We start from the raw sequence: 23,315 nt of genomic DNA, 5'->3' as shown, positions 1-23,315 counted from the left end.
ATGTTTACGCAGAGCAAATAGAGATCTCACACCGGTTTGCGACGTTAGCTATACTCTTACAACGTACAATCAGTATTATTTTAACTCACAATGTCGAAATTTATAGACCGTACAAATCTTGTAGACACAGATGTTGAAAGACTTGTGTAATAATTGCGCAACACTGTGCTACGACAAGAATGTTCTAATTTTTCACGTGGCTTGGAAGAGTTTGTAATTCATTAGTCCATGAACCACGTGCGGTTTTTTTAATTATGAATTGATCGATTAATAACTGCAAGTTTCTATGACTATTTGAATATTTAAATATTTGAATTTCTGTACTAAGTTGTACAAAAGCTGATTGAAAATTTAACGTTGCAGCGCCTGATAAGAGAGATTCGAATACAAACATTCTAGTGCCACCCGCGCCGCCAAAACGTTTAGCGTACAAACGTAACACAGAGTGGAGCACGGACGATGATTCGGAAGCACAAAATGAGCCGAATGACCTTCGCGATAGCGGTATATCAACTGCTAGTTTATTAGATTTCCAGTCGCATTTGACTAACTTAAATAATCTCGGTTATGAGGATTTCGAACCACGGACAAGGTGCAACGACATTATGAATATTTCACCTCCGTCTGTAATAAATGCGCTAAACGTCTCTACAGGAAATTTCGCGAACGTTACATTCCAAGGATCACATTCTTTACCAGGTCAAGAGGTAATAGTTTCTTTCTCTAAAATTTTGATTGTCTTTTACGTATCGTCGTTATCGACGTGTTTATAAATCATTTGTCATTTTTAGGTGAGCCCACCACCGATACCGCCGAAAGCACATCAAGATACCCCGTCGGCTCCATCGACCTTGGAAAGAGTATCGAATCGCTCACAGTCTCATGGTCATTCGGAAAATTATTCGGTACCGAAACTCCAAACATTGTCTATGGCGTCTGACACCGAAAGCACTGTGTAGCAACGACGATGAATTTCCTAGTCCTAGCGGTTAATTGTGATGTGCGTGTGCCACAGTCGAGCAGATCCGATTGCAGAATGGTATATAAATCAGTGGAACTTCGATGACCTGTACGATCATTGGCAAACACGTGACTAACAATTGAATCTAATTGGATTTGCACAGCAAGGTCTCTGACATTTGCACATCATTATACATATATATATATATATTACGTTATTATGCGTAAGAGAATCTTGTAATACTCGAAATGAAATCTTCTAATGCGTAACTTGACATGGATTACACCCACCTGTGTATAACGTACCTTAGTAGAAGCATGATATCGAAACGCTGACTACGACCAAGGCTCATCGATGACGATTTGGTAATAGACGTTCCGAAGTGTATTCAAATTCGATTGAACAGAAGCTGTCTGGTAGCGCTTGGCGTTCACGCGATATCGTATTGACTTTGCGTTAGAGATGACGATCTTCCGAATATTAACCTAACTATATATTTTGTAATTTATTTATATTTTCAATGAGAATAAAGGTAATTTTTATCAACGATATTGGTGCAGATCCGTGCAAACACCGTAATATCTAAGCAACTAATAAAAGAAACAGAATAAATGAACGGAATGTAGAAAATTCGCGGTCACCCGATGAAGGATATGTATAAATTATGTATTTTGTCACATTCTTTTCATATAAATATATACAAAACTATGGAAATTGCGCCGCACAGTTGTACGATTCTTCCACATGGCATGTATAAAACATTGTAAAATTCTTAAAAAAAGAAAGGAGAGAAAAGAAAATGAAGGAAGAATATAGAATCTAAATATAAAGTGAAATTGGAATGTATACATTGCACAATACTGAGTTTAAAAATTAAGGTACTAGAGAAAGTGATATTAATTACACGAATGATGAAATGAACTAGAGATCATATGTCTTCCGACCATTCGTCGCGTTTATCGTTAACGAAGAAGTCGAAAAAGTCGCTTCCGAACCGAAGCTGGAATCACACGAAACGAAATACCGACAAGCGTATGTATATAGATACGTACAGGCACTCACACATACATACTAATCCATATGGCTAACTTTGTAAGTACAGTCATGGCCGCTCTTAAAATATACCTTAGAGCAATTACCACTCTAAGAAATATATATATATATATCTATATCTATATATATATATTTAATCATTTAAATTTTAAGCTAATAGTACGTTATATTACTTTGTACGGTGTTTGTTTGTAGCACGGAGATCGTCATACTGACGTTTCCGCATTAGTATCCTTCCTGAAACAACAAAAATTAGAAAGAAATTACCAACCTACATTATCACGTTAAAGCTTCAAACTCAGTGTGACTTTTACTTTAACAAGTACTTTTAGTAGCGTAATAAATAGTTCTAGAGGTATATAATATTTCTACAGACGCTTACCTCTTCACTAATTGTCACATTCCAGGGTAAGCGTAAATTATAAAGCAAATGAACTTAGTTAAACTATATCGATACCATTTGTTGTGATGCAAGATATTTTTCTCAAATGTAATACATCATACTCACTCGGTCTCTGTAATGGTCTGTTCGTATTGTTGCTGCTGCTGTTGTCTGAGCGCAGCCAATTCATTGCTATGCTGTAAATCATGAGTCAGTGAACTGGACAATATTCTACCGCTCATAGGTAGAATATATTCCGGTGAATCTTCTAGCACAGTCGGTGTCATTTTGCCGCGCTTTAAGCTACCGTATCTTTCCGAGCCACTGAGGTTATCGTGTTGAGAACCATGTAGACTTTGCCCCCTCTTCAGACTTCCATATCTTTCCGAGCCACTCAGATTCTCATGGTTTGAATTTTGCGAGTGATGACTCATGCTGGATGCAAGAATGCGCGAAGAAATGGGTAGCATGTATGGAGTAGGTGAGACAGTGTGATCTTCCTCAGCTGTATATGGGAACAAGTATTTTTCTCCCAAGTGATGAAGCTTCTCTTCCCCTTCCGAATAATTTTCATCCGGTTGACTTTTCTGAGGCGAATTCATTTCGGGATAAGGCAGTGGATTCGGACTAGAAGTCTTGTTCGAGGCCATTTCGTTGTCGGACATGGTACCTCCAGACCATTGACTTCCACGCACGTCCATTACTATAAATAAAAAGGTTGTTGAAATTTAATTTGAAACATTCTAATACTATAAGGTTTTAGAGCTTATCGAGGATTACCATTTGATGATAAATATGCTTCTGGTAACTGAGAACTCCACCTAGGCGCGTAAATTGGTTTAATGTTTGGGAATAGTTCCGTGTTTGAGCAAAGTATGTTCAAGTGTTCGGTAGGATTGCTGTGAATATTAGGCAAATAATTGTGTGCGACTGGTTGCTGCGTCGAGACGCCCATATTTCGGTGCGACCTTGACGTAACATCTTCTTCGTCAGAGCTGTGCGAACTCGCAAGATCTAAGCTTCTTCCGCCACCTTCTGCTTGGGATCCGTCTGAATCTGATTCGGAATCTCTACGTTGATTCCTTGGTTCTGTCGCTTCTATGAATTGTTATAATTATTAGAAGTAACAGCGACTTCAGATCAAACTTGACTCCAACAAATACCTTGTCTAGAATGTAACGTTGATCTGTGGCTTCTAGAAGACATATAGGGATCTCTGTCACTATTATAATTGCTCGTGGATGTTGACGTATGCCTTAAATGTGTATCGCTACGATAGGGGCTGGACCCAGTTTTATTTGTACTTCGTGAAGTTGTACTACTCGTCGAGACTCCTACGTGGACTCTCCTACACACGGACTCTGCTCCACTATACGTCGACGAGTACGCCAACGCAGACCGCTGTAATATTATTCAAGTTAGAAAAATTACCTTTTCACTCTTGATTTAATACAATTGAATTAAATTGTTTGACGTACCGAGTGACCGTTTACGTTCTGGCTGCTGCTTCCGTTTCCCATACTTCCTTCTAACAAAGGTGTCTTTTTCCCAATGCATCTCAATAAACTTAAATACAGATTCCTTCTTACTCTACCATTAATGAAGCAATAACCAATCAAACTAAATGATGCATGAACGACTACTGCTATACTAAGCAGGTATGACAATGTTGGAGAATTTTCGGAGGCATTGAGAACTGTCAGTGTCCATGTAGATCCAAGTAAAGGTAACGAAGCTACCGATAACCAGAGTAACGTCCTTAAATTTCCAAAACCCATAATGTGTTCTTTTAACGTAAACGCCGCTCGTACTGACATCACAAGAATGCAAAAGTTCACAAAAACTGCTAGGCAAACTGGTCCTATCAAAGACCAAATCACGGTTTCATAAATTGATAACCAACAGCTGAAATAGATCAAATATTCGTCATTAACAACGTTTCTTTTGTTAGAATACTTAAGTAAAAAGCGTAGAATTATACGAACAAATAAAAGTTTCCGTATTGATCGGCTCTAACGCCGATAGTCAGTCCAACAATGATAGCTGGAGCTCCATAGCCCATTGTATAATAGAATCTCATTTGTCCATGGTTCACGTCTCTCATTTCGGTTAACATTCGATATAGATGAATGGAGTCCACCAAAGTCCACGAGAATGTACTCAACCAAGCATAGTGTAAACCAATGGCCGTTAGTTTACATGGAAACTCATTCGAGACTAGAGGACTTCTGGCTTTGAGCGCGATCAAGTAGAGCACTTCGGCGAAGAAAACGCACATTACCAAATTTTTATGGATGCTATTCGAATTTGTACCACCGCCTCGTATCAAAGCCAGAATGAGTAAGGCAGATAATAGCAAAGGCAACGCGAGCATAAACGCGCTATAACTCGTTACATCTTCCAGTAAAGACGGTTCTGGGACGTATTCTGGATCAAGTACGTCCGTTAGTATTGCAAAAGTGGATAACTGGAAACAGGAGCAGTTTACGATGGTGCCGAAAGACAGAGAATCATCTTCGACTTCCGTAGTACAACCTATTCGGCTCCATTCACCGATTCTGTAACACGCAAACAAATTTAAGATGAGCGATTCGGTCCGAGTAGAGTTCAAAGAGCGAATGAAGTGTTACAGAGCGTACCCTCTAATCGTACTCCAATGTACACATTGTGGATTGGTTCTAGTCTTAAACTCGTCCTTCTCGCTGAGCCAAAGACTAATTTGAACTGGGGATTGCAAAGGAATTCCAGTCAGAGACTCGTAACCGTCATCCGAAGGTACTAAAACGGATACTGTTACGACTGGCGAGCCTACCGCTACTTCTACGCCCCATCTAACTGCCACGGAATCATCGAATCTGAAAAGAAAATGAATTATAGTTGATATTGTTAATCCATGCGAGATAGCGAATATGATTATTTACCTTTGAGGCAGCAGGGCACCTAATTGCTTATATTGCACGTAACTCAACACAGCCTTTCGATTGACCAAACTTTTTTTAACATTTAATTCCCCTTGCATTAGAGGTTTTATGCCTAATATATTAAGAGGCACTCGTATCTTTGAATATGGATCGAATCTGCTTGGATCGGCCATGTAATTGTTATACTTTGGGAAAGTAATTGACGGGCCGAAATGAGCAGGGGACGACAAGAACGCAGAAGTATCAGGCAAGACAACCTTCTGATCCGCTTCAGTTGGCCTTACCGTAGACGCTGACGGATCATCTATGTATTCTGCAGTCTCGTATCCGAATAAACTTTCAGAAGTTACTACATCCAAACCTAACACTGCAAAAATAAAGCACTCAAGATCAATAAATTGTAATAAATCATTCAATTTGAACAATTACAAATAATTGTAAATGTTATTGACTAAAAAAAGAGAAAAAAGATATTCATTTTGCTTACCAACATTAGTGTCGACTACTTCAAAAGGATTAGTAAAAGTATCATGTTGAGATGCAGTCAAGGTCTTCAAATAATTCGCCATTGCATCCAAAATCTTGTCAGGAGTATCACCGTTAAGAATCTCAATCCTCGACCATTTCTCCGCGTATTTGGATTTCAGAATATAGCTAGAAATGCCAACCAAATGAGAAACGTAATCTTTATCTTGACTATGAGTCAAGTTCAATCCGACCAAACTCTCTTCATACTGCAACAATGCTATCAGCAAGGATTCTGCGATTAACAGATCAGCTCCGTACAAGTCTTTGGTCACGTTCACCGCTCTGTGCACGTCTTTTGCTATTTTAACAGCGACATAGGTATTCAAAGTCAAATCCTTGGTCTCTAACGCGGCTAGCTGATGTCTTTGCTCGATGAACGCTTCTGAGGTGCAGTTAAAGAGATCAGGTTCTTGCCAACCACCCAGTTTGTCGTCACAGGATCTAGAAGTCTTTCCTTCAGCGATATCAGGACAATCCTCGACAGCAGTCATTCCAAACTTGGTCCTCGGCCACCATAAACCTTCGGCGTAAGATCTAGGACACCCATCATACACCACTTCGCAGCCACGAAGAGTGACTTCGGCATATGGATTGGGACACGCCGTACAAGACCGTCCAATGACCCCGATTCTGCATCGGCACTGTCCAGTCTCGGTATCACAGCGAGGACCGAAGCTTCCGGTTGCATAACATTCGCATGGAATGCATTCCTTTTTACCCGAAGGTTGATAGTGATTCTCCTTACAGTAACATTCGCCTGTAGTTTTATTGCACGCAGGATCGTAGCCCTTGGACTCGTCGCAATGACATGGCCCGCACACAGGCGAGCCCCACCAGGTTGCCGGGCAAGGTTGGTCAGCTTTAATCTCACAGTAGTCTCCGGAGTATTCTGGCGAGTTACAATCGCATCTGTATCCCCTACGAGAGGCCGTATCCTCGATACAGGTTCCAGTAGTGTTACAGGGATTCAAATCGCAAACGCGGTCGCAATTACGTCCTACGCGACCGGTCGCGCAGACGCACTCGCCCGCTTGCCATTTTGGAACGCAAATCGATGCCTCCGGACAGTCGACGTTGCACTCGGCCTCAGAGCTGCAGCCGGTCGCGACGTTCTCCTGAACGGTCGGTCTTAATAATACGCTCTGGTTGCTGCCTATACGAATGTCCTGGAGGCAGCCGTCGAAATATGGTAGCTCGGTGTTCATCGACTGTTCCGGTCCACCGACCAGGATCCTACCGATGTACAGACCCTGTAATTTCGCTGGTAATGACGAGGATATGGGCCTATTCCGGTAATCGATATCGAGAGAGACGTGACCACTTTGCCAGATGATCTCCACTCTGTGCCATTCGCCATCGGCAACGTCGTTCCATGTTTGAATGATGTCCGCGCCGTCTAACAGAGCAATTAGTTTACCCTCTCGGATCTCGAGCAACGCAGAACTGTTTTGCCCTATTTGCACGCTCATGACGAACGCCTGCTTGGATCGCGTTCTCAGACTAAGCGCTGTTAGCCAGGGAAGCTGGATGGGTCTTAGTAAAGGATTAAAGCTGAGCATTCCGTCACCGTGGAAGTTCCATGGTTTGCCGACTTCGTCAGCGCAAGTAGGTCCAGCAAAATTCTCTTCGCACTCGCAAACGAAACCGGACCATATCTCTCGACACTTGCCGTTATTTTTGCACGGAGTCGATGAACAGAAAGAAACCTTCTCTGGGCAACCAGGGTTAGTGCCATTGTCGGCTACAAATGAATTTAGGTCAATGAAAATATGATCGATGTACAGGTCGCTGACGCAACCCACGAAATCTTTGTTTCTGATGCGAAAACTGGATGGTATAGCAGGCAGGCCACCTAATTGTAAAGGTCCTGTTAGATCTAAGAATCGATGACACGTCTCGGTGACGATGCTACAACGTTCCTCTAACACTTGTTCGCTTCTTCCCGCGCAAGACCACCTCGAGCCAAGTCTTTTGCCGTATTCCAAAGCGAGAGCAACGTCACAGTTGTCGAGCGAGATCGTTACAGTTTTATTTATGTAAGAGACTTCCACTTCGTGCCACTGACCATCAGATACTCCACCAGGTATGCTGGCACTCGCTCGAGTAATCTCGTCACCAAGGGAAAAGCTGAACTGTACCTCGGAATCGATTATCTCTAAAGCTATGAAATCGTGTTTCTCGTTGTATCGGCCGTTGTAAAGCAAAAGACCATTTGCTGCTTCGGTAGCGAATCTTAATTTGATATGCAGCCTGTGTCTTTGCCTTAGAGACGCGAACGTGAGGAACGTTGCCGATCCAAAGCTACGAGCTTTCAGCTCGCAGAGTGGAGTCACGCTTTCTAGAGTTGTCACAGGGCAACCTTCGCAAGTGAAACCGCCAGTCGTTTTCATGGTACACTGGGAACCTCCTTTACAGATCCCTGGAGCGCAAGAGTCCTTATTCAACGAGATTTCGCAATTTTCTCCCGCGAATTCGGGGCCGCAAAAACATGCGTATCCTCCTTCTCTTCTATAGCAAGTGCCATCGTTCATACACGGATTCGAGTAGCATAAATTAACCTCCGTGTCGCATAAGTAAGACTCTTTGCTGCCAGTGAAACCCTTCGCGCATCTGCACGCGAAGGTCGTTACCGGATATATAGGTCTAAACAATACAGTATCGCTACTAGCGAATCCAGAAGCGTTTCCAAACTTCAATACCGTTACGCATTCCTCGAAATTCAAACAGGGTTCTCTGACGCAAAGATTATCGTCGAACGGTAGCACCGTAACTGTGGCCAGTCTCGCCAGTATCCCCCTGTTTAGATACACACGTTCTTGAAGAAATTGCGGGCTGTAAAACTCGTCCGTCACGCCTGGTTCTACTTTACGCGCAGAGAAGCTCACGTTTAGGATCTTCCCATTTACATTGGCGTCCTCCTGTATGCTAAAGAGAAAGATGTTTTCTCTGGGGCACGGGATAATTGCTGCCAAACCATCCAGAAAATATCCCAGCAGAGGACTGAGGAAAGCCTCGGCCGTCATGTCGTCTAATCTAACGGTGATGGAATTGAGGAGCATTTTATCGGTGATCAGGCGCACCGAGAGAGTCATCGTGGCCTTGACCTCGTTGATACCGTCCGTGACGGACACCTCCATCGTGGCGACACGTGGTACATTCGTGTTCAATTGCGGCGACAGTCGGATTTCACCGGTGGTTCTGTTCAAGTCGATCAAATTGGCATTGTTTCCAGCAAGCACAGTGTATGTTAACTTATCCGTGACGTCCGCGTCCACAGCAGGTATCTTGCCTATGGGAGCGGTCGGAAAGAAGTCTTTGAAGTTATTGAATATAATCTGAAAGTCCTTCAATACGGGCGCGTTGTCGTTCACGTCGGTTACTAGTATCTGAACTAGAGCATCCGATCGCAAAGGAGGCGAAGCGGCACGCACGACTAACTCGAACTTTTTCTTTGGCGACTCGTAGTCCAGTTCTTCGAGCGTAATCAGTTCCGCGCGATCCGCACCTGACCTGACATTCAGGGCGAAACTGTTTGAGTCCTCCCCTCCTATCACGGAATACTGTACAACGGCGTTTGGTCCTTCGTCCGGATCGTGCGCGTAAATTTCACCAACGGTTGAACCGATCGGTGAATTTTCGGCTATGTAAAGAACGATCTTGTCGTTCTCGAAAGCGGGTGGAGAATCATTTACATCCTGTATTTTAATTGTCACTGGCACTACCGTCGAGAGAGAGGGAGATCCTCTGTCCATCGCAACTGCTTTCAAAGTGTACATGGCGACAGATTCTCTGTCCAATGGCTTGGCTGTTCTAATTACACCCGTGCTTGAGTCTATAGCAAAGGCGCCATCCCCGTCGTCGTCCAAAGCGTATCTCACCTAAAATAACGATACAATGATAGACACGATTTACTTATTATAAGACGGTGTACTTTAAATACAAACGACTCACACCATTTATCTATTACACTTAACTTTTTACTCTTAATATATTACTATTAACGCTTACTATCAAGATTGTTACGATACGTCGTTCAATTTTTTACCGTTACGACTGTATCTCGTCCGCTTCAAAAGAATTTCAAAAAGATTGATCAGCGAAATTCGAATTGTTCTTACTCTGCCATTGAGATCTGTATCCGCGTCGGTGGCGGAAACTCTGAGAACACTAGTACCACCGGCAACATCTTCGGGAATGGATCCTTGGTATTGAGGAGCTTCGAAAACAGGAGCGTTGTCGTTCACATCCGTAACGGATATTTCCACGTTGATGGTATCCGATAAAGGTGGCACGCCTCCATCTCTCGCAGTAACGGTTAGGAAATAGCCAGGTACAAGTTCACGATCCAAAGTACGAGTGGTCGTGATAGCTCCTGTTTGTGGATTTATGGTAAATTCGGACGCTGACTCCCCACCATCGGTGCCTAAACTGTAGGTGATTTGAGCATTCTTTCCAACGTCTGAATCGGTCGCGCTGACGACGAGAACTGTTGTGCCAATGGGCGCATCTTCGAACAGTGACACAGCGTACGGTGTATTCTCAAAAACCGGTTCGAAATTATTGGCGTCCGAGACGTTGACATAAACAAGAGCTGTGTCTGTTCTACCACCGCTATCGGAGGCCGTAACAGTAAGAACGAACCTCTTTTCTTGCTTATAATCGAGCGGTTGAGCTACTGTTATCAAACCACGTCCATTCTGAGACGCGATCGAGAATCGACCTCTAGTATTGCCAGCGGTGATTTCGTAATGTATCCTAGCGTCCTCGTCGGGATCGGTCGCCGTGACAGAGGTGACGGGAGTGCCCGGGGGATCGTCTTCAGAGACCACAGCTTCGTAGTTCTTAGGGTCGAAATAAGGGTCGTTGTCGTTCACGTCGGTTACGGTGAGTATCACGGTAGCGCTCGCAGATTTTGGTACTTCACCAGAGTCCGCTGCGATCACGGTGAACTGGTACCTAAATAAAGAGTTTAATCAATTAATATATAATGAGAGACGATCGTCAATTTTCTAGTATCTAGTACCGAGACCAAAATCGACGATGATCGAAAATAACCAAATAAAATTTTTTGCCATCGATAATGATTACCGGAAACCAAAAAATATTGTCTCCTTCCATAACGATCATCGATAGCCAAATCTACTTAATCGCATTTCGATCATTTACGACGATTATTCTTAACCAGAAATTATTTAAATCAAACTATGAACTCCTATAGCATAAGTTGCTTGATTTGGATCATGACAGTTACGATCCTTAAACGTAACTGTACCTTGAACATTGCTCACGATCGAGCTGTTTCGTTGTATAGATCCACCCAGTCTCCGTGTTCACTGTTATGGGGAAATTTTCGGTGGAAGCCCCGGAGAAGTCTCGCGCCCCTATAGTGTACTTTATTTGAGCGTTCGCACCCTCGTCAGCATCGTACGCCTGTATCCTCAGCATCGAGTATCCTATAGGAACGTTCTCCGACACGGACTCTTGAAAGTGACTGGTGTAAAATCGCGGCGCATTGTCATTCACATCTCCTACGTGCACTAACAACTGCGTAGTGTTCGACCTGGCTGGCGAACCGCCGTCCTGAGCGCGTATAACTATCTTGTAACTCCTGGTGGATTCGTAATCCAGAGGCTTGACGAGAGCCACGTCGCCGATCATAGAGTCTATGGAAAAAGTATTCTGCGTGTTTCCACCGATTATGGCGTACCGAACAGCCGCGTTGTTCCCCGAATCCGCGTCCGTTGCGCGTATGCGCGCTATCACCGGATTCGCCGTGTAATCCAAGTCCTCCGGTATCCAAGCAGAGTATGTACGTTCAGTGAATTGAGGGTAATTATCATTATCGTCTAGCACGCGGACCACCAGCGTGGCGTTCGCAGATTTTCGCGCGGAAGGTGGTGTCGCCTGATCGGACACGCTCAGGATGACCGTGTACACCTCGGTCTTTTCTCTGTCGAGAGGCGTACGCGTTGTAACAACACCGGTTCTCGGATCTATCCTGAAGGTCAGAGCGTCGTCGGCGTTCGCTACTCCACTGCCGCTAGTCGTCGATAAGATGGAATATTCGACTTCGGCGTTTCTGCCTGCATCTTGGTCCGTAGCTTTGACCGTAACGACCGTAGAACCAACTGGTACACCCTCTCTGATAGAAGCCTCGTCTTCCGGCCACTCGAAGGTTGGCGCGTGATCGTTCGTATCCAGGACGTTCACCTGTAAGGTGGTAGTACCGGTTCTCGGAGGGAACGAGTCGTCCACGGCAAGTACCCGAAAATAGTGAACGTCCACGCTCTCTCTATCTAATCTAGCGCGTGTCGTAACCCTTCCCGTAACTGGATCCAAGACGAGTAACGCCTGTGATCGTGCATCTAACAGAGAACTCATGGAGTAACGAACCGTGCCTCCTTCAGGATCCCTGGCTCTGACGGATGTTACGTACGCGCCAGGTTCTTTTTCCTCTTCGACGACCGCAACGTACAGGGATTGCTCGAAATACGGAGACTGATTCTTCAATTCTCTGCGGACTCGCCTGCCGAGATCCGTGTCGTCCAGTTGACGGTGATGAAAGACGATCTTCAGACGATGTTCCGCGTCGGTTAACCGCGATTCAATGCCACATCTGAGATTCATCGACACGGAGATTTTCCAAAGAGGATCCACCAAGCATTGCTCCGTTGCCGAGACCAAATCTCCTGCTGCACCTTCGATCAGAAACCTGGGATCCGCTACGCCACCCCACCTAGTCTCGCACTCTTTCAGGGCAGTCTGTGGAAGGAAGTCTCGCAACGCTGCTACCAGCTGAGACGTTCTAAGGCAAACCTCCGTGAACCTGTTGGCAGACAGAAGAACAGCATGCGAATCTTATTATCCCTTATCGCGATTACCGTTGCTTGTTTCCCGGTAAAACTGCGCGCGTTAACTACTACGCTGTCACGTCACGTGAATTAATCATAGAAAAATAGGAACGAAGCTCGCATAGCAGTTAATGCGGCGAGCTAATTACCAGCAGATTATCTAAATGAACATCAGCCACGGGGAGTCTCCCGTTGGGTCGACATATCATATTCGATTGTCCGAGAAGTAATTTTCTATATTGTAAATTTAAATCGAATTAGATATCATCGATTCGGATATCGTCCTTCTCGCTTTCATCGTTCCTTTGTTTTAATCGCGTATATTAATTTCCTTCGTTTAATTTCCTCTTGATGTACATGCTAACGTTATTTATCGAGTCATCGGAAAAAAGAAGGGAGTGTTTTCAAAGAGCGATGTAAAAGGTACGCGAAACAATGAAAACGGCAGGCTCGTAATTCGCTAAAAAACCGAAGATTCACCTCTCGGTGCTGGGCATAGCGTACGAGGCCAAAGTCTCCGCCATCCATCCCCTGGTAGCAGCTAGATCTCGATTCTCTCCGCCACAACCGGTGATCAGGATCCTGAGTGGCAGACTGTAATAGTCGATCGTCGGTCTGCCTAATCTTGAACTGGTCGAGTCCACGTAGAAGGTGAAGATTCGCGGATACTGAAGACCGTCGCAGCTCAAAGGTCGCGCCAACGTGACCCGGCCAGTGTGAGGATGCACCTTGAGCAGCTTCCTGGCAAACCAGGCGGTCCTCTCGTTCGAGACCTCGTACTTTCGACGCCCACCCAGCTGCGGTACACCTGCCTCGAAAACCACGCTGCCGGCGGGCGTGCTCGAAGACAGCACCGCCAGGTACGCGTCGGTCAGGGTGCAGAAGGCCGCGAGCAACGGGAGGATCCATTTCCACCTCGCCATGACAACCACCCTCTTACAACGACCGCTCCTTCTTCGCGTGTTCTACCCTCCCAGACAAGTGTCCCATTGTCGCCGATCCCCTTTCTGCTCGCTCGTTCCGTTCAACGTACGCTCGCGCGGCCTTCCATCTGTAAAACAGAAAATCTGCTTTTTAGATTTGAAACTTTCACGGTGTTTATCGAACGATAAACGCATATTCGTGGTTCTCTTTGACTCTCTATCGCCTTTCCAATGGCACGTCGCGCTTCGTTCCGGTGTCTCGTCAACATTCCAGTCCGCGTTCTCGGGACAGGTGCGAACCTTCGGGAATTTTCTTCGGCAGTTGGAACAATGAGTATCGCAATAGGTAAAAATCTATGGATACTTCGAGTTCTTGAAAATTTTGCGTATTTGAGAAGATAGGTGGAAGGAGAAACGGAAACTGAAAAATGCGATTCAAAGGAAAATTCGATAATGCGAATCGGCTGAAGAAGAATTAGAAACGAAAGAATGCAACGTTGGTTGCTTAATAGGTTAATAAGTTAAATATATACATTTCTTGGAACAATCGGCGAATCGTTTCTCTTCGACGTTGATTTCGTGTCGCTTTGATTTTTATACTCTTTACACTTGTATCTGTATCGAGTTCGTAGGATATTTATTCGGTTAATGTAATTCTAATTGTTTTAATAATAAAGCAGGTAGCGTTACTTCTCAGTCCGGTCGGTTTTAAACTGGTTTCGACGTCTAAGTAGAGGACACGAGAAGCAATCGTGCCACTCGTTGGTTCAAAGATCACGACCTTGAGCAAGACACGAACAGGCAAAGAGAATTCGAATCGTTCGCTGACTTTCTTCACTCTGATAACTCAGAAAATATTTTAGACGAAACAAGAGAAACGAGAAGTCTCGGCAGCCGTTGAATAATTCATCGTGCCTAGAAGAGGTCATCGAGTACGTACGACCTAGGAAACTAGGAGCAAAAAGCGGTAGACGAGTTCGTTTACAGGAGAATCAAGAGTTTCCGTTCGACTTTATTAATCGGAGCGAGACGGAACTTTTCGTTTCCAGTTAATTGCATTTTCTTCGAGCGCAGAAGAATCGATGAAAAAACGCATCTAGCACCGCCGCTTTCTCGCACCGAATATCTTCCGCCAGTGTGAGAATGCGATACCCGCTGTAAAACGTGGGAACGACGATTTCCGCTCGTTTCACCCTCCTTGCACCAAGAGACTCGCGTTCCCTTTTACGGCAAATTCGTTCAACCTGTTCGTTGTTCTAACGTACCAGCCATCTCGTGAAATTCTAACTTTTAAGCATTCAAACCTTGAGATATCGAACATTCTCTGACATAGTAGAGCATCGTGAGGCGTCTGAGAATACGTAACGAACGAGTAAAAGATTCCTCCTAACTAAGATTACGATACGAAAGGTGCAAGTTTTCCTCGATCGTGCCATCTGAACGAACGATTCTGCGACGACTTCGAACGCTGTGTTATTCGAAGGGGAGGCTCGGTATAGTTATAAATGATGCACTCTACTCGTACTGTGGTACTGTAACGGCAACCCGTTTCAACGCGTTTGCGCGTGTTTAATAAGGCCCAAGGTAATACGTGGCGCAAAGGACGACCGTCTGCAACGAGCATCTTCTTCTTTGTCCTGTTTGTCTTGTTGCGTTAGAGAATCGCCGGTCCTCGAGATCACGGGACTAGTTGACCGTAGCAAGAGCACGATAGGTCTCTGGTGGCATCGGCTCGCGATCCTCCTTCCCCGGAGGCTAACCGATCCGGTTTGACCAATCCAAACGGATGGTGCATCGGCACGAACCAATCGAACCACCGCTTGCACAACCAGCTACGAGCAGGTAGACAACGAGCACGGACCAGCCGACTCGCCTTCAGAACAAAACGACCCGACGAGAACAAGAAAAAAACGAACGAACGAGCCGAGGAGGTGGCCAGGGACGTGATGCTTATAGGCGGAGGGCCGCTTCTTCGTTCCTGTTCGCGACGCGACGCACGATCTTCCCTTCGCTTCGATAATACTTCGCCCGGAATAATTACTAAGCTATAGTCTTCTTCGCGCTCTCATCCCCGATGTACACAGCAACGTTTACCATCGCTTTGTCATTTTTTGCCACGGCAGAAACTCCCGATAAAAATTGCCATACCACACGCGATCGACTCTTCGTTGCTGCCGAGCATGACGAGTTTCTCCTCAGCTTCGATAATACTCCGGTCGAATGAATCACCAAGAAATCGCTTCCTTACGCTTTCGTCTCTAATGTCCGCGCTTTATCCAACGTTTGCTACGTTTTGCCACCTTTCCCTTACGCGAGTCCACGATCGCATCGCAGAAACTCAGCGGTAAAAACCGGTACCATGCGTGACCAACGTGTCGCAAGAAGATCCGTCGAGTGAGCTGCATAGAAAACGAAATTGCACAGCGTGCTGCTGCGCGAGAAGAAAACTCGCGAATCATCCGCGCTCGCTCTCGACTTCCAGATTGCACCGATGAGTTTACGGTAACGCGTAGGACGAAACGATTCACAGATCGTTAAGATAGTAGTAGAGCTGAAGTTTCAGACACGCTGGTGCCCTCTAATAACCTCCAGCTACGTCTGCCTTCGTCCGTCGTTATTAACATAATTGCTTGAACGAATCAGATACGAATCAATGGGTGTAACACCTACGTGCCAACTACCGTTCTCTGTCCTTCGTGTTAAACGTTTACTCCGGCCACGTTTACTCGGAAATGATCGTACTTCGAATATAATTGCGAACGATTATTCTTCGGCTCCATTTGCTTCGAATCGAACGAGCTTGAAAAATATGGCTCGAAAGACGATCAATTTTCCGCCGAGCTTGGGTGCGTACGTTCTTACGCGACGAAACGCGTCCAGCGATGGTATTCCATGGACGGTGCAGACAGCTTGATATTCCATGCTCGTTCTCGCTCACACGTTGCCGACTCTTAAATTCCGGTTAACCGCCTGGTGGAAAATGCGCGATAACGATAACATCTTTTCGCCCGGAGATTCCTATCCCCCGTGTGTTTCTCCGCTACGTAAAATTAATTGTCCACGATGTTTAAAACGAATCCTCACTGACTTTTTCGCATACCATACGTCGTGGATAGTCCATCGGCCGCTTTTCGTTTATTCGCATACTATTCACGAACGTACTATTCGTCGTCTCCGGTCATCGAATAACAGCAATTAACGGAGTTTGCAGAGTTTCTTCGTCCTTTTAATTTCGTTAAAAAAATGAAAAATATGAAAAACTTTGTCGGTTCGAATTCGATATGTCCAGAGACTACAGATACATCAAATATCATCGCAGATACGGTGAACTGTTAGCACCGAGTTTATTTGGAAAAATGTTCGCGAGAAAGTCGTCGGTCAGAAAACGTTCGCGCCAACATCTTGCAAAACGCTGTTTGCGACCATGTGCCGGCGAGTACACACCTTTATACAGCAAACTAGCCATATTCCTGCAATTTAGCCGCAGGAAAGGATCGGAGTATCCTTTGTTTTCTGTGAAATAGCTATTAATTAGGCGGATTACGCGAAAGATATGGCATGACAAGCAGACCTGGAATTCTCGAACCTACCAATTATCCTTGAAAGCCACGTCTGCGTCTTTCCTCCTAATGACAGGCACCTCTTCAAATTGATCGGGCAGCTTCTCAGAAAACGCAGATAAGCCCCCGTAAGTAGCCCATCTCCACTCGCCTTCAAACTAGCCTCGACGTTACTAAACCGTTTTCTTATCCGACAAGCGGTCGAACGATCTTAAGAACGAGCAACGAAAGACAAGTCGCGCAATTTGGTTGTTTTTAACGAAGACATAAACCACGTTTACTGGCCTTTCCAGAGATCAGCGATTCAATTTGGTGTTTTGGCCGGCACGCGACTTTTCGCCCGATCACACGGGCCACGTGTTTTTTCGCACGAGCAGACCGAACTCGGAAGCGTGAAATGCCCTGTCGAAAAGTTTAAAGGCAGCAGGATTTATTGCTCGATCGATTACATCGACGTTACGCGGCGCAACGCTGCTTTGTAATCGTTCGTCAAGTCTCCGGTAATGATCTTTTGACGCGGCGCGTAGCGAGCCCCAGCTGACACTGCCTCTACAAATCCTCTGAATCCCATTAATCCGTGCACAGAAATCCCATAGAGAGCCCGGTGTAAATTGACTCGACACGCACCGACTGTTTCTCTAACTGTGAAATAATTGCGCAATAAAACGACGTGGAATTTCGCCCATTTGTTCGCGAATTTAAACGACCATTACGGTTTTCAACTGAAAAAAAGCTCCATTTCCTTTTTCTATTTTCTAAAAATATATCTTCTTGAAATTGTGTCCAGGAAAGGACACTTCCTTTTTTTCTTTTTAGTCTGTAAAATTGACGCGGTTACAGAGGTTCAAGGGAAATTGTAGAGTGCAACGTGCAAACTGGAAACACGTTTCTCGTGAAACTAAATTTTCTGTAATGGCTACGTAATGGCTAGCGATATTTCAAGTTCTGGACCGTCGTAACCGTGCTCATACTACATCGTATTATTAACCCTTATTCCGTAAACGTCTTTACGGTATCCTCGAACTGTAAACGTGTAATACGCGGGTCTTTCGTGTCCGATGCATTTTTCAGTAGATAATACTTGTTAAAAAAATCCGCCAAAAATTCATATAACATCTTCGAGAGTTGTAAACTGAGATTATGGCGAATCTTTTGCCGGTTAAATTTTTCCAAGCGAGGAAAGGAAGCTTCTCTGCCTACTACCTTGCGAGAAATTCTTAACCCGATCGAAGTAGCCTCGGGCATGAAATATCCAGCTTTACAGTTTAATGATTATTGAACGTTTTTGGTGTTTCTAATTCAGATAAAATAAAAAGCAAATATTCTTGAAGCATACTGGGCAAGCCGATATCAAAAAGTCTCGCGATTTCTTCCTTTTTCTTGAAATCTCGAATTAAACCTAGAAAGTAATGCTCCAGGCATAATCTCGTAGTTAATATCTTCCTACATGATAAATCGCAAGATATGGAAGATCGGAGAAAACGTTTTATCGATTTCTACGTGTTTTTCGATGGATTCTTTTTTCCCAATCATCCGCGTCTCGTCTTCGTGTTTTACAATGCTGCAACGACCGGCGAAGATTGGCCAAAATTAGGGAGGAATTATTTTTCTGCCAAGAGAACCGGGCCAGCATCCCTGAGAACTTCTCGTTTTGTGGTACTCGCCTTCGTCCATCTGACCGCCTCACGAATGAACATGCGAACGACTCCGCATACCTATTACAATAACCGGTGTACGTACACGGTTCCGTTCAAGGTTGCAGAGCCAAGCAAGTATCTACACGATCACTGCTGAGAACACGGCATGTTCCTTCGTTAGCTCTTAATTGACAATGAAACAACCATCAGAGATGCGATCTATCTCTACTCCGCTTCGATTCAAACGATTTGTTAGTTATTAGACAAACGCGTAAGTATGGAATACTTGAATCGCAATGTCGACCTTGCCAAGAACGTGGAAAGCAAATTTCCAGCGCGACAAATCAAAGTCGTGGAAGACGAAACTCCTGGAATAATCAATTTTCTGGCAATCGATAAATCGGATCCTACGTTTTGGGATAACATCGCTCAACTGAAACTTCTAACCGTTTGCCTTTACGACGAAGAAGAACGATGCAAACATATGGAGAATAATTTGATTTACATTTCGATGAATAATTTCTTTACATTATTCTGCAAAGAAAGCGAAAGGACTTTCCTCTTCGTGATGAATTAATAATTCTGGAATGACAACGAATTTTTATTGGAATCGCCCGGACGACGGATTAAACGGTATTCCGAGACAGTTTAAATTGCGAGAAGTCGTCGTATTAGAATTTACATTTTGCATATATTATTAATACGATTCTCTTAGAGTTCCTGCATGCGAAAAATAATCAAGCGATAGGCGAGATTAAATTCCCCGGAATGACAAATTTTCTAACACCCGTCAATCGTCCAATTGAATATTTTACCGCGGAACGATCGATCAATGTTTCCAATAGAAAGCGTACGATGAAAAATCGAATGAAAACCGTGGTATTGCGAGGCAGTTACAATAACAACCGTTAGACGTGTACGCGAAACCATATTCACGTAACGGTGCGCGGTAAAATCGGAAAAGGACGAGGCGTAGACCGGCTAGCATAGTCGAGCGTAGTACAGCTTGGCTCATTGACTTCTCGAACGCGCGTCTCCTCTTCTCCGAACTCTGATAATTGGTCACGGATGATGACGATGAAAGATCTCGCGATGATAAAAATCCTCAAATCCCATTTGATGAGTTGCAAGAAGCAAGAAGCAGCCGCGATCGATCTACCACGAATTCAAACAAAATAGCGTTCGACTTGTTACTGGAGAATAAATCCAGGATTTGAATCGTGATCGTGTTACACGGAGATACTATCTTTCCATATACATAGTCATGCCGGCTGTGCCTCTTTCGATTTATTCGAAAATAAATGCCACTTTTCACTTTATACTCATTCATTCAGTCATCATACGAACATTCCTGTCTGCGCTTCTTCGCTTTCTTATGCCTTTCGCTCGATTATAAATACGGTAGCCAACATTATTTTAACTTACGACTATCCTATTGTGCTTAATATCGCTCTCCGCCGTTGCTGGGAAGAAGGAATACGAACGAAAAATTCTTGCACGCGATTTACGCTCCTGAAAGTCACGCGATTCTAATCTCGCGCGACAACGATGGCTCCGAGACATTGTAAATTTTGTAAGGGCGGTGGTACTAAGAAAAATCCAGTCGGCGGCTTTCATTGATCTTTCCGTAGTCCATAGATGATACTTGTTTTAGTAAAATAAAATTTAGTACGTGTTAAAATTAGTTAAAAGTGAAAAAAAAAACCCGGTGAAACAACTATTTTGTCTTGTTGTCTTTTCATATCCAATAACGTAGCTACATTGATATTTTAATTAAATTAAATTATAACACGAAAGGAGGTATCTAATATATTGAAAGTGATTATAATCGGTATAGGATCAAAAAGGAATTTGACTTTCTAACTTAGACTAAGAGAACGCGTTTAGAAAATCGGAAAAGGGTCGTGGTATTCTATATAGATACAAGCGTGGTACGGTGCGAAGATAGTTAGTCGGAGATAAAAGTCCTACGGAAGAACGCTCAATTTTATGGAACCTGTTCCCACCGTGACTCCCTCAAACGGGTTTAGTTAGGTGCATACATTTCACGCTCGTATGCGTGCGCGGCCGTCTTTTAAAGGTCGTAAATTAACGTTCCGTTCTTACGACTGTGCAGGGAATCCGAAAATTCGTAAGTATCTTAATTAAACCGCCGCCAAATCCCGCGACGACAACTTCGATACGCGTTTATTTCTTAATTCCGTCGGCGATTAACGACCGAGAACGTCAAGCTAAATTCCGGCTCTTCCCAATCAAATTTCTACATCTCCAGCGATTTCTCCTCGATTATATCGTTCCGAAGTCTGCGATAATTAAACAGAAAAAACTTTCTATGATTTCTATATTATTCAGGCTAAATGTAATCCGAAAGCCGATGAAACGAAAAATCGATCGATTTCTAAACATTTCTAAACAGCGTAGATATTTTAAACGATATTTTAAAGAATCCTTTCCTAATATTATACAATGATATCCATTCTTTGCTCTGTTTTCTTTCGCTTGCCATACCCTTACGCGCAGCTTTACTCCGTACATTTTATTAAGGGTTTCATTAAGAATTTAATTTTAAATATCGCTCTTGTATCGCTATAAACTAAGAAATTTTTCTGGCCGAATAAAATGCGCATGAAATTCCTATTTAATACGAGAATAACAAATATCTTCAATCACGTTTCTTTAGTTTCGCGTGTTCTTCCCAAGAATACGAATTCGCCTAAATCTCCGCAGACTAGTTAGGCGAAAGAAATCGATCGATATTTGTTCCCATTGGGGTGACACGATGAAGATGGAAAGAGCAACTTCCGCCTGAATGTTGCAGTCTTCCTGCACACAACGGCGCAACGCGTATCGAGTCGAGTCGAGTCGAGGCAAGTCGAGCCTACTTCAGCCGCGATACAAGAAGAGAGGGTGAAAGAGAAAAGAGAAGAGTCATCCTTCTCTCCTTCTCCCTCGCAATCAGGGGTGAGTGACTCACGTTCTGCAGCTTCGACGCCGACAGTCGGGACGCTTACCCTCAAATATTGATTCGCCGGCTCGGGGAAACGAGGCTGCTAACCCTCCAAAGCAACGGCGTATCTAAATTTTTCTAACGCAGCATTTTTCGGGCTTCTTATTCGCCCCTGAGTCTTCTCTACTCACCTTACAACTTTCACTTCTTATCGAAGACCTTTCGATCACGTATCATTTGCAAATCATTATTCGCGTACGCGCGTCTTCACCGCGTGTCTATGCGTATTTGCGTACGTCAGAACACCAAGAAGGACAGCCAGACGCCAATGTGTTGCACGTTGAATCGATCAAACTCTGCCGTACGTTACTGTACGTGAAACAGACGTAGGCAGAATACGGGAAGCGTTTAGAGAAAATAAAATACAGCATGGGCTAATTGTATGCGTAAATGTCAAGAATTTTCTTCCACTAGAAAGGAGATACTCGCGCCTTTTCCACTATCTCTTTCTTTCTCTTCCTCGCTCTCTATCTGTCTGTCTGTCTCTCTCTCTCTCCCTCCCTTTCTTTTTTTTCCTCTTCTCTTTCTAGAGACAAACGTTAAAAACAACAGAAGCGACGTGAATCGCATTCTCATACTAGAGAACAAGGTTTCCTTTGAATTTTGTAAAAGGTTAATAAGAAGATACTACCTATGACGATAGAAAGGAAAAAAGCGTGGTTATCTGACCGCCGGAACACGATGAAAAGGGTTCAACAGAAAGTATAATCGTGGTCGAAGCTCGTTACACGTCTCGCTGTCGTAGTAATTAATAAGACATTTTTCCCGTGAGAAAGTGCCGAGCAGTAGAAACACCGGTGAGTTCTCCGCTCCTCGGTGTTCTGTATACGGATAAAAAATGAAGCGACGACGTGCATGCCATTCAAAAAGGTCACTCACCGTCCCGCCAAGGTCGGCGAAGTTTTGTCACATTGCGAGTCACACCCAGCTTCTCTTTGATCCTTAATCCGTCTTCAGCACTTTCTCCCTGCGACCACGCAAAATTCGACGAGAAACGAATTACACATACACACGCCGTGAACACCGTGTTGGCCGGATTACGAAGAACGACGTGCACGCACTTCAGCTGCTCTCGGCAGCGTCGCGACTACTACCAACCACCATACACGCACGAACCAATCTTACGTACGAGCGTAGTAGAGGGCGACTACCTGCGACCGTGTATCTCGACATTGACTTCGAGCGACGATCAAACGACCATCTCCGCACCGGCCACCGATCCGCGTTTAATGCGCTCTTTTTTTCCTTCACGCAGAACTCTTTTTCTCCTTCCTTCAAAATTGTCAATTCACTTTCCGATTCGCTGCAAATATAGGAATTTCCTTTTTATCGAACTGCACTCTCGCCAAACTGAAATCGAAAGCGAATGGATATCAAAGTGATAACTAAATCGCGGATTTTTATGCATTTATAAGAAATTTGGGTGTGCAAAATTGTATAGAAAAGACGTATAAAATATCAAAGGTATAATGCCTCCTATAATGAATTAGTA

General features: G+C 44.2%; 2 protein-coding genes across 6 annotated transcripts in view; one reads left to right on the top strand and one right to left on the bottom strand.

The window, feature by feature from the left end:
• The window catches only part of LOC126921123 (dedicator of cytokinesis protein 3), a 53,711-nt gene extending 52,201 nt beyond the window's left edge, over positions 1–1,510 (top strand). For all 3 annotated transcript variants that reach the window (XM_050732381.1, XM_050732380.1, XM_050732382.1), the window contains 2 exons: positions 364–707; positions 792–1,510. In XM_050732381.1, the coding sequence (XP_050588338.1) occupies positions 364–707; positions 792–959 (512 nt within the window). In that variant the 3' untranslated portion in view covers positions 960–1,510. The remainder of the gene's footprint in view (positions 1–363; positions 708–791) is intronic.
• A 96-nt stretch (positions 1,511–1,606) lies between these two features.
• Positions 1,607–22,928, bottom strand: LOC126921122 (protocadherin-like wing polarity protein stan). Of its 3 annotated transcripts, none has more exons than XM_050732379.1 (13): positions 22,703–22,928; positions 13,177–13,747; positions 11,118–12,671; positions 9,964–10,801; positions 5,805–9,723; positions 5,318–5,684; positions 5,036–5,251; positions 4,382–4,954; positions 3,875–4,301; positions 3,560–3,797; positions 3,177–3,494; positions 2,512–3,099; positions 1,607–2,247 (listed from the first exon to the last, which is right to left on the bottom strand). In XM_050732379.1, exons 2-12 carry the CDS (start codon positions 13,617–13,619, stop codon positions 2,519–2,521), a joined length of 9,474 nt encoding a protein of 3,157 aa, XP_050588336.1. In that variant the 5' UTR covers positions 13,620–13,747; positions 22,703–22,928; the 3' UTR covers positions 1,607–2,247; positions 2,512–2,518. The 3 variants fall into 3 exon arrangements, with proteins under 3 accessions (XP_050588336.1, XP_050588333.1, XP_050588334.1); XM_050732376.1 differs by having other exon boundaries at positions 1,607–2,403; positions 2,523–3,099; XM_050732377.1 differs by having other exon boundaries at positions 1,607–2,251; positions 2,523–3,099.
• Between the last annotated feature and the right edge of the window lie 387 nt (positions 22,929–23,315).

This window comes from Bombus affinis, chromosome 10 (assembly GCF_024516045.1).
Source record: "Bombus affinis isolate iyBomAffi1 chromosome 10, iyBomAffi1.2, whole genome shotgun sequence".
Lineage (NCBI taxonomy): Eukaryota > Metazoa > Arthropoda > Insecta > Hymenoptera > Apidae > Bombus > Bombus affinis.
This window is presented reverse-complemented; position numbering and strand designations above follow the sequence as displayed.

Bases quoted from the DNA above. Each gene is read 5' to 3' on its own strand.
- LOC126921122 (XM_050732376.1), bottom strand. From the start codon at position 13,619: ATGGCGAGGTGGAAATGGATCCTCCCGTTGCTCGCGGCCTTCTGCACC. The intron at 12,672-13,176 runs GTGAATCTTCGG...GTCTGCCAACAG, and splicing joins GCTATGCCCAGCACCGAGAG to GTTCACGGAGGTTTGCCTTA. The intron at 9,724-9,963 runs GTAAGAACAATT...TCGTTATTTTAG, and splicing joins ATACAGATCTCAATGGCAGA to GTGAGATACGCTTTGGACGA.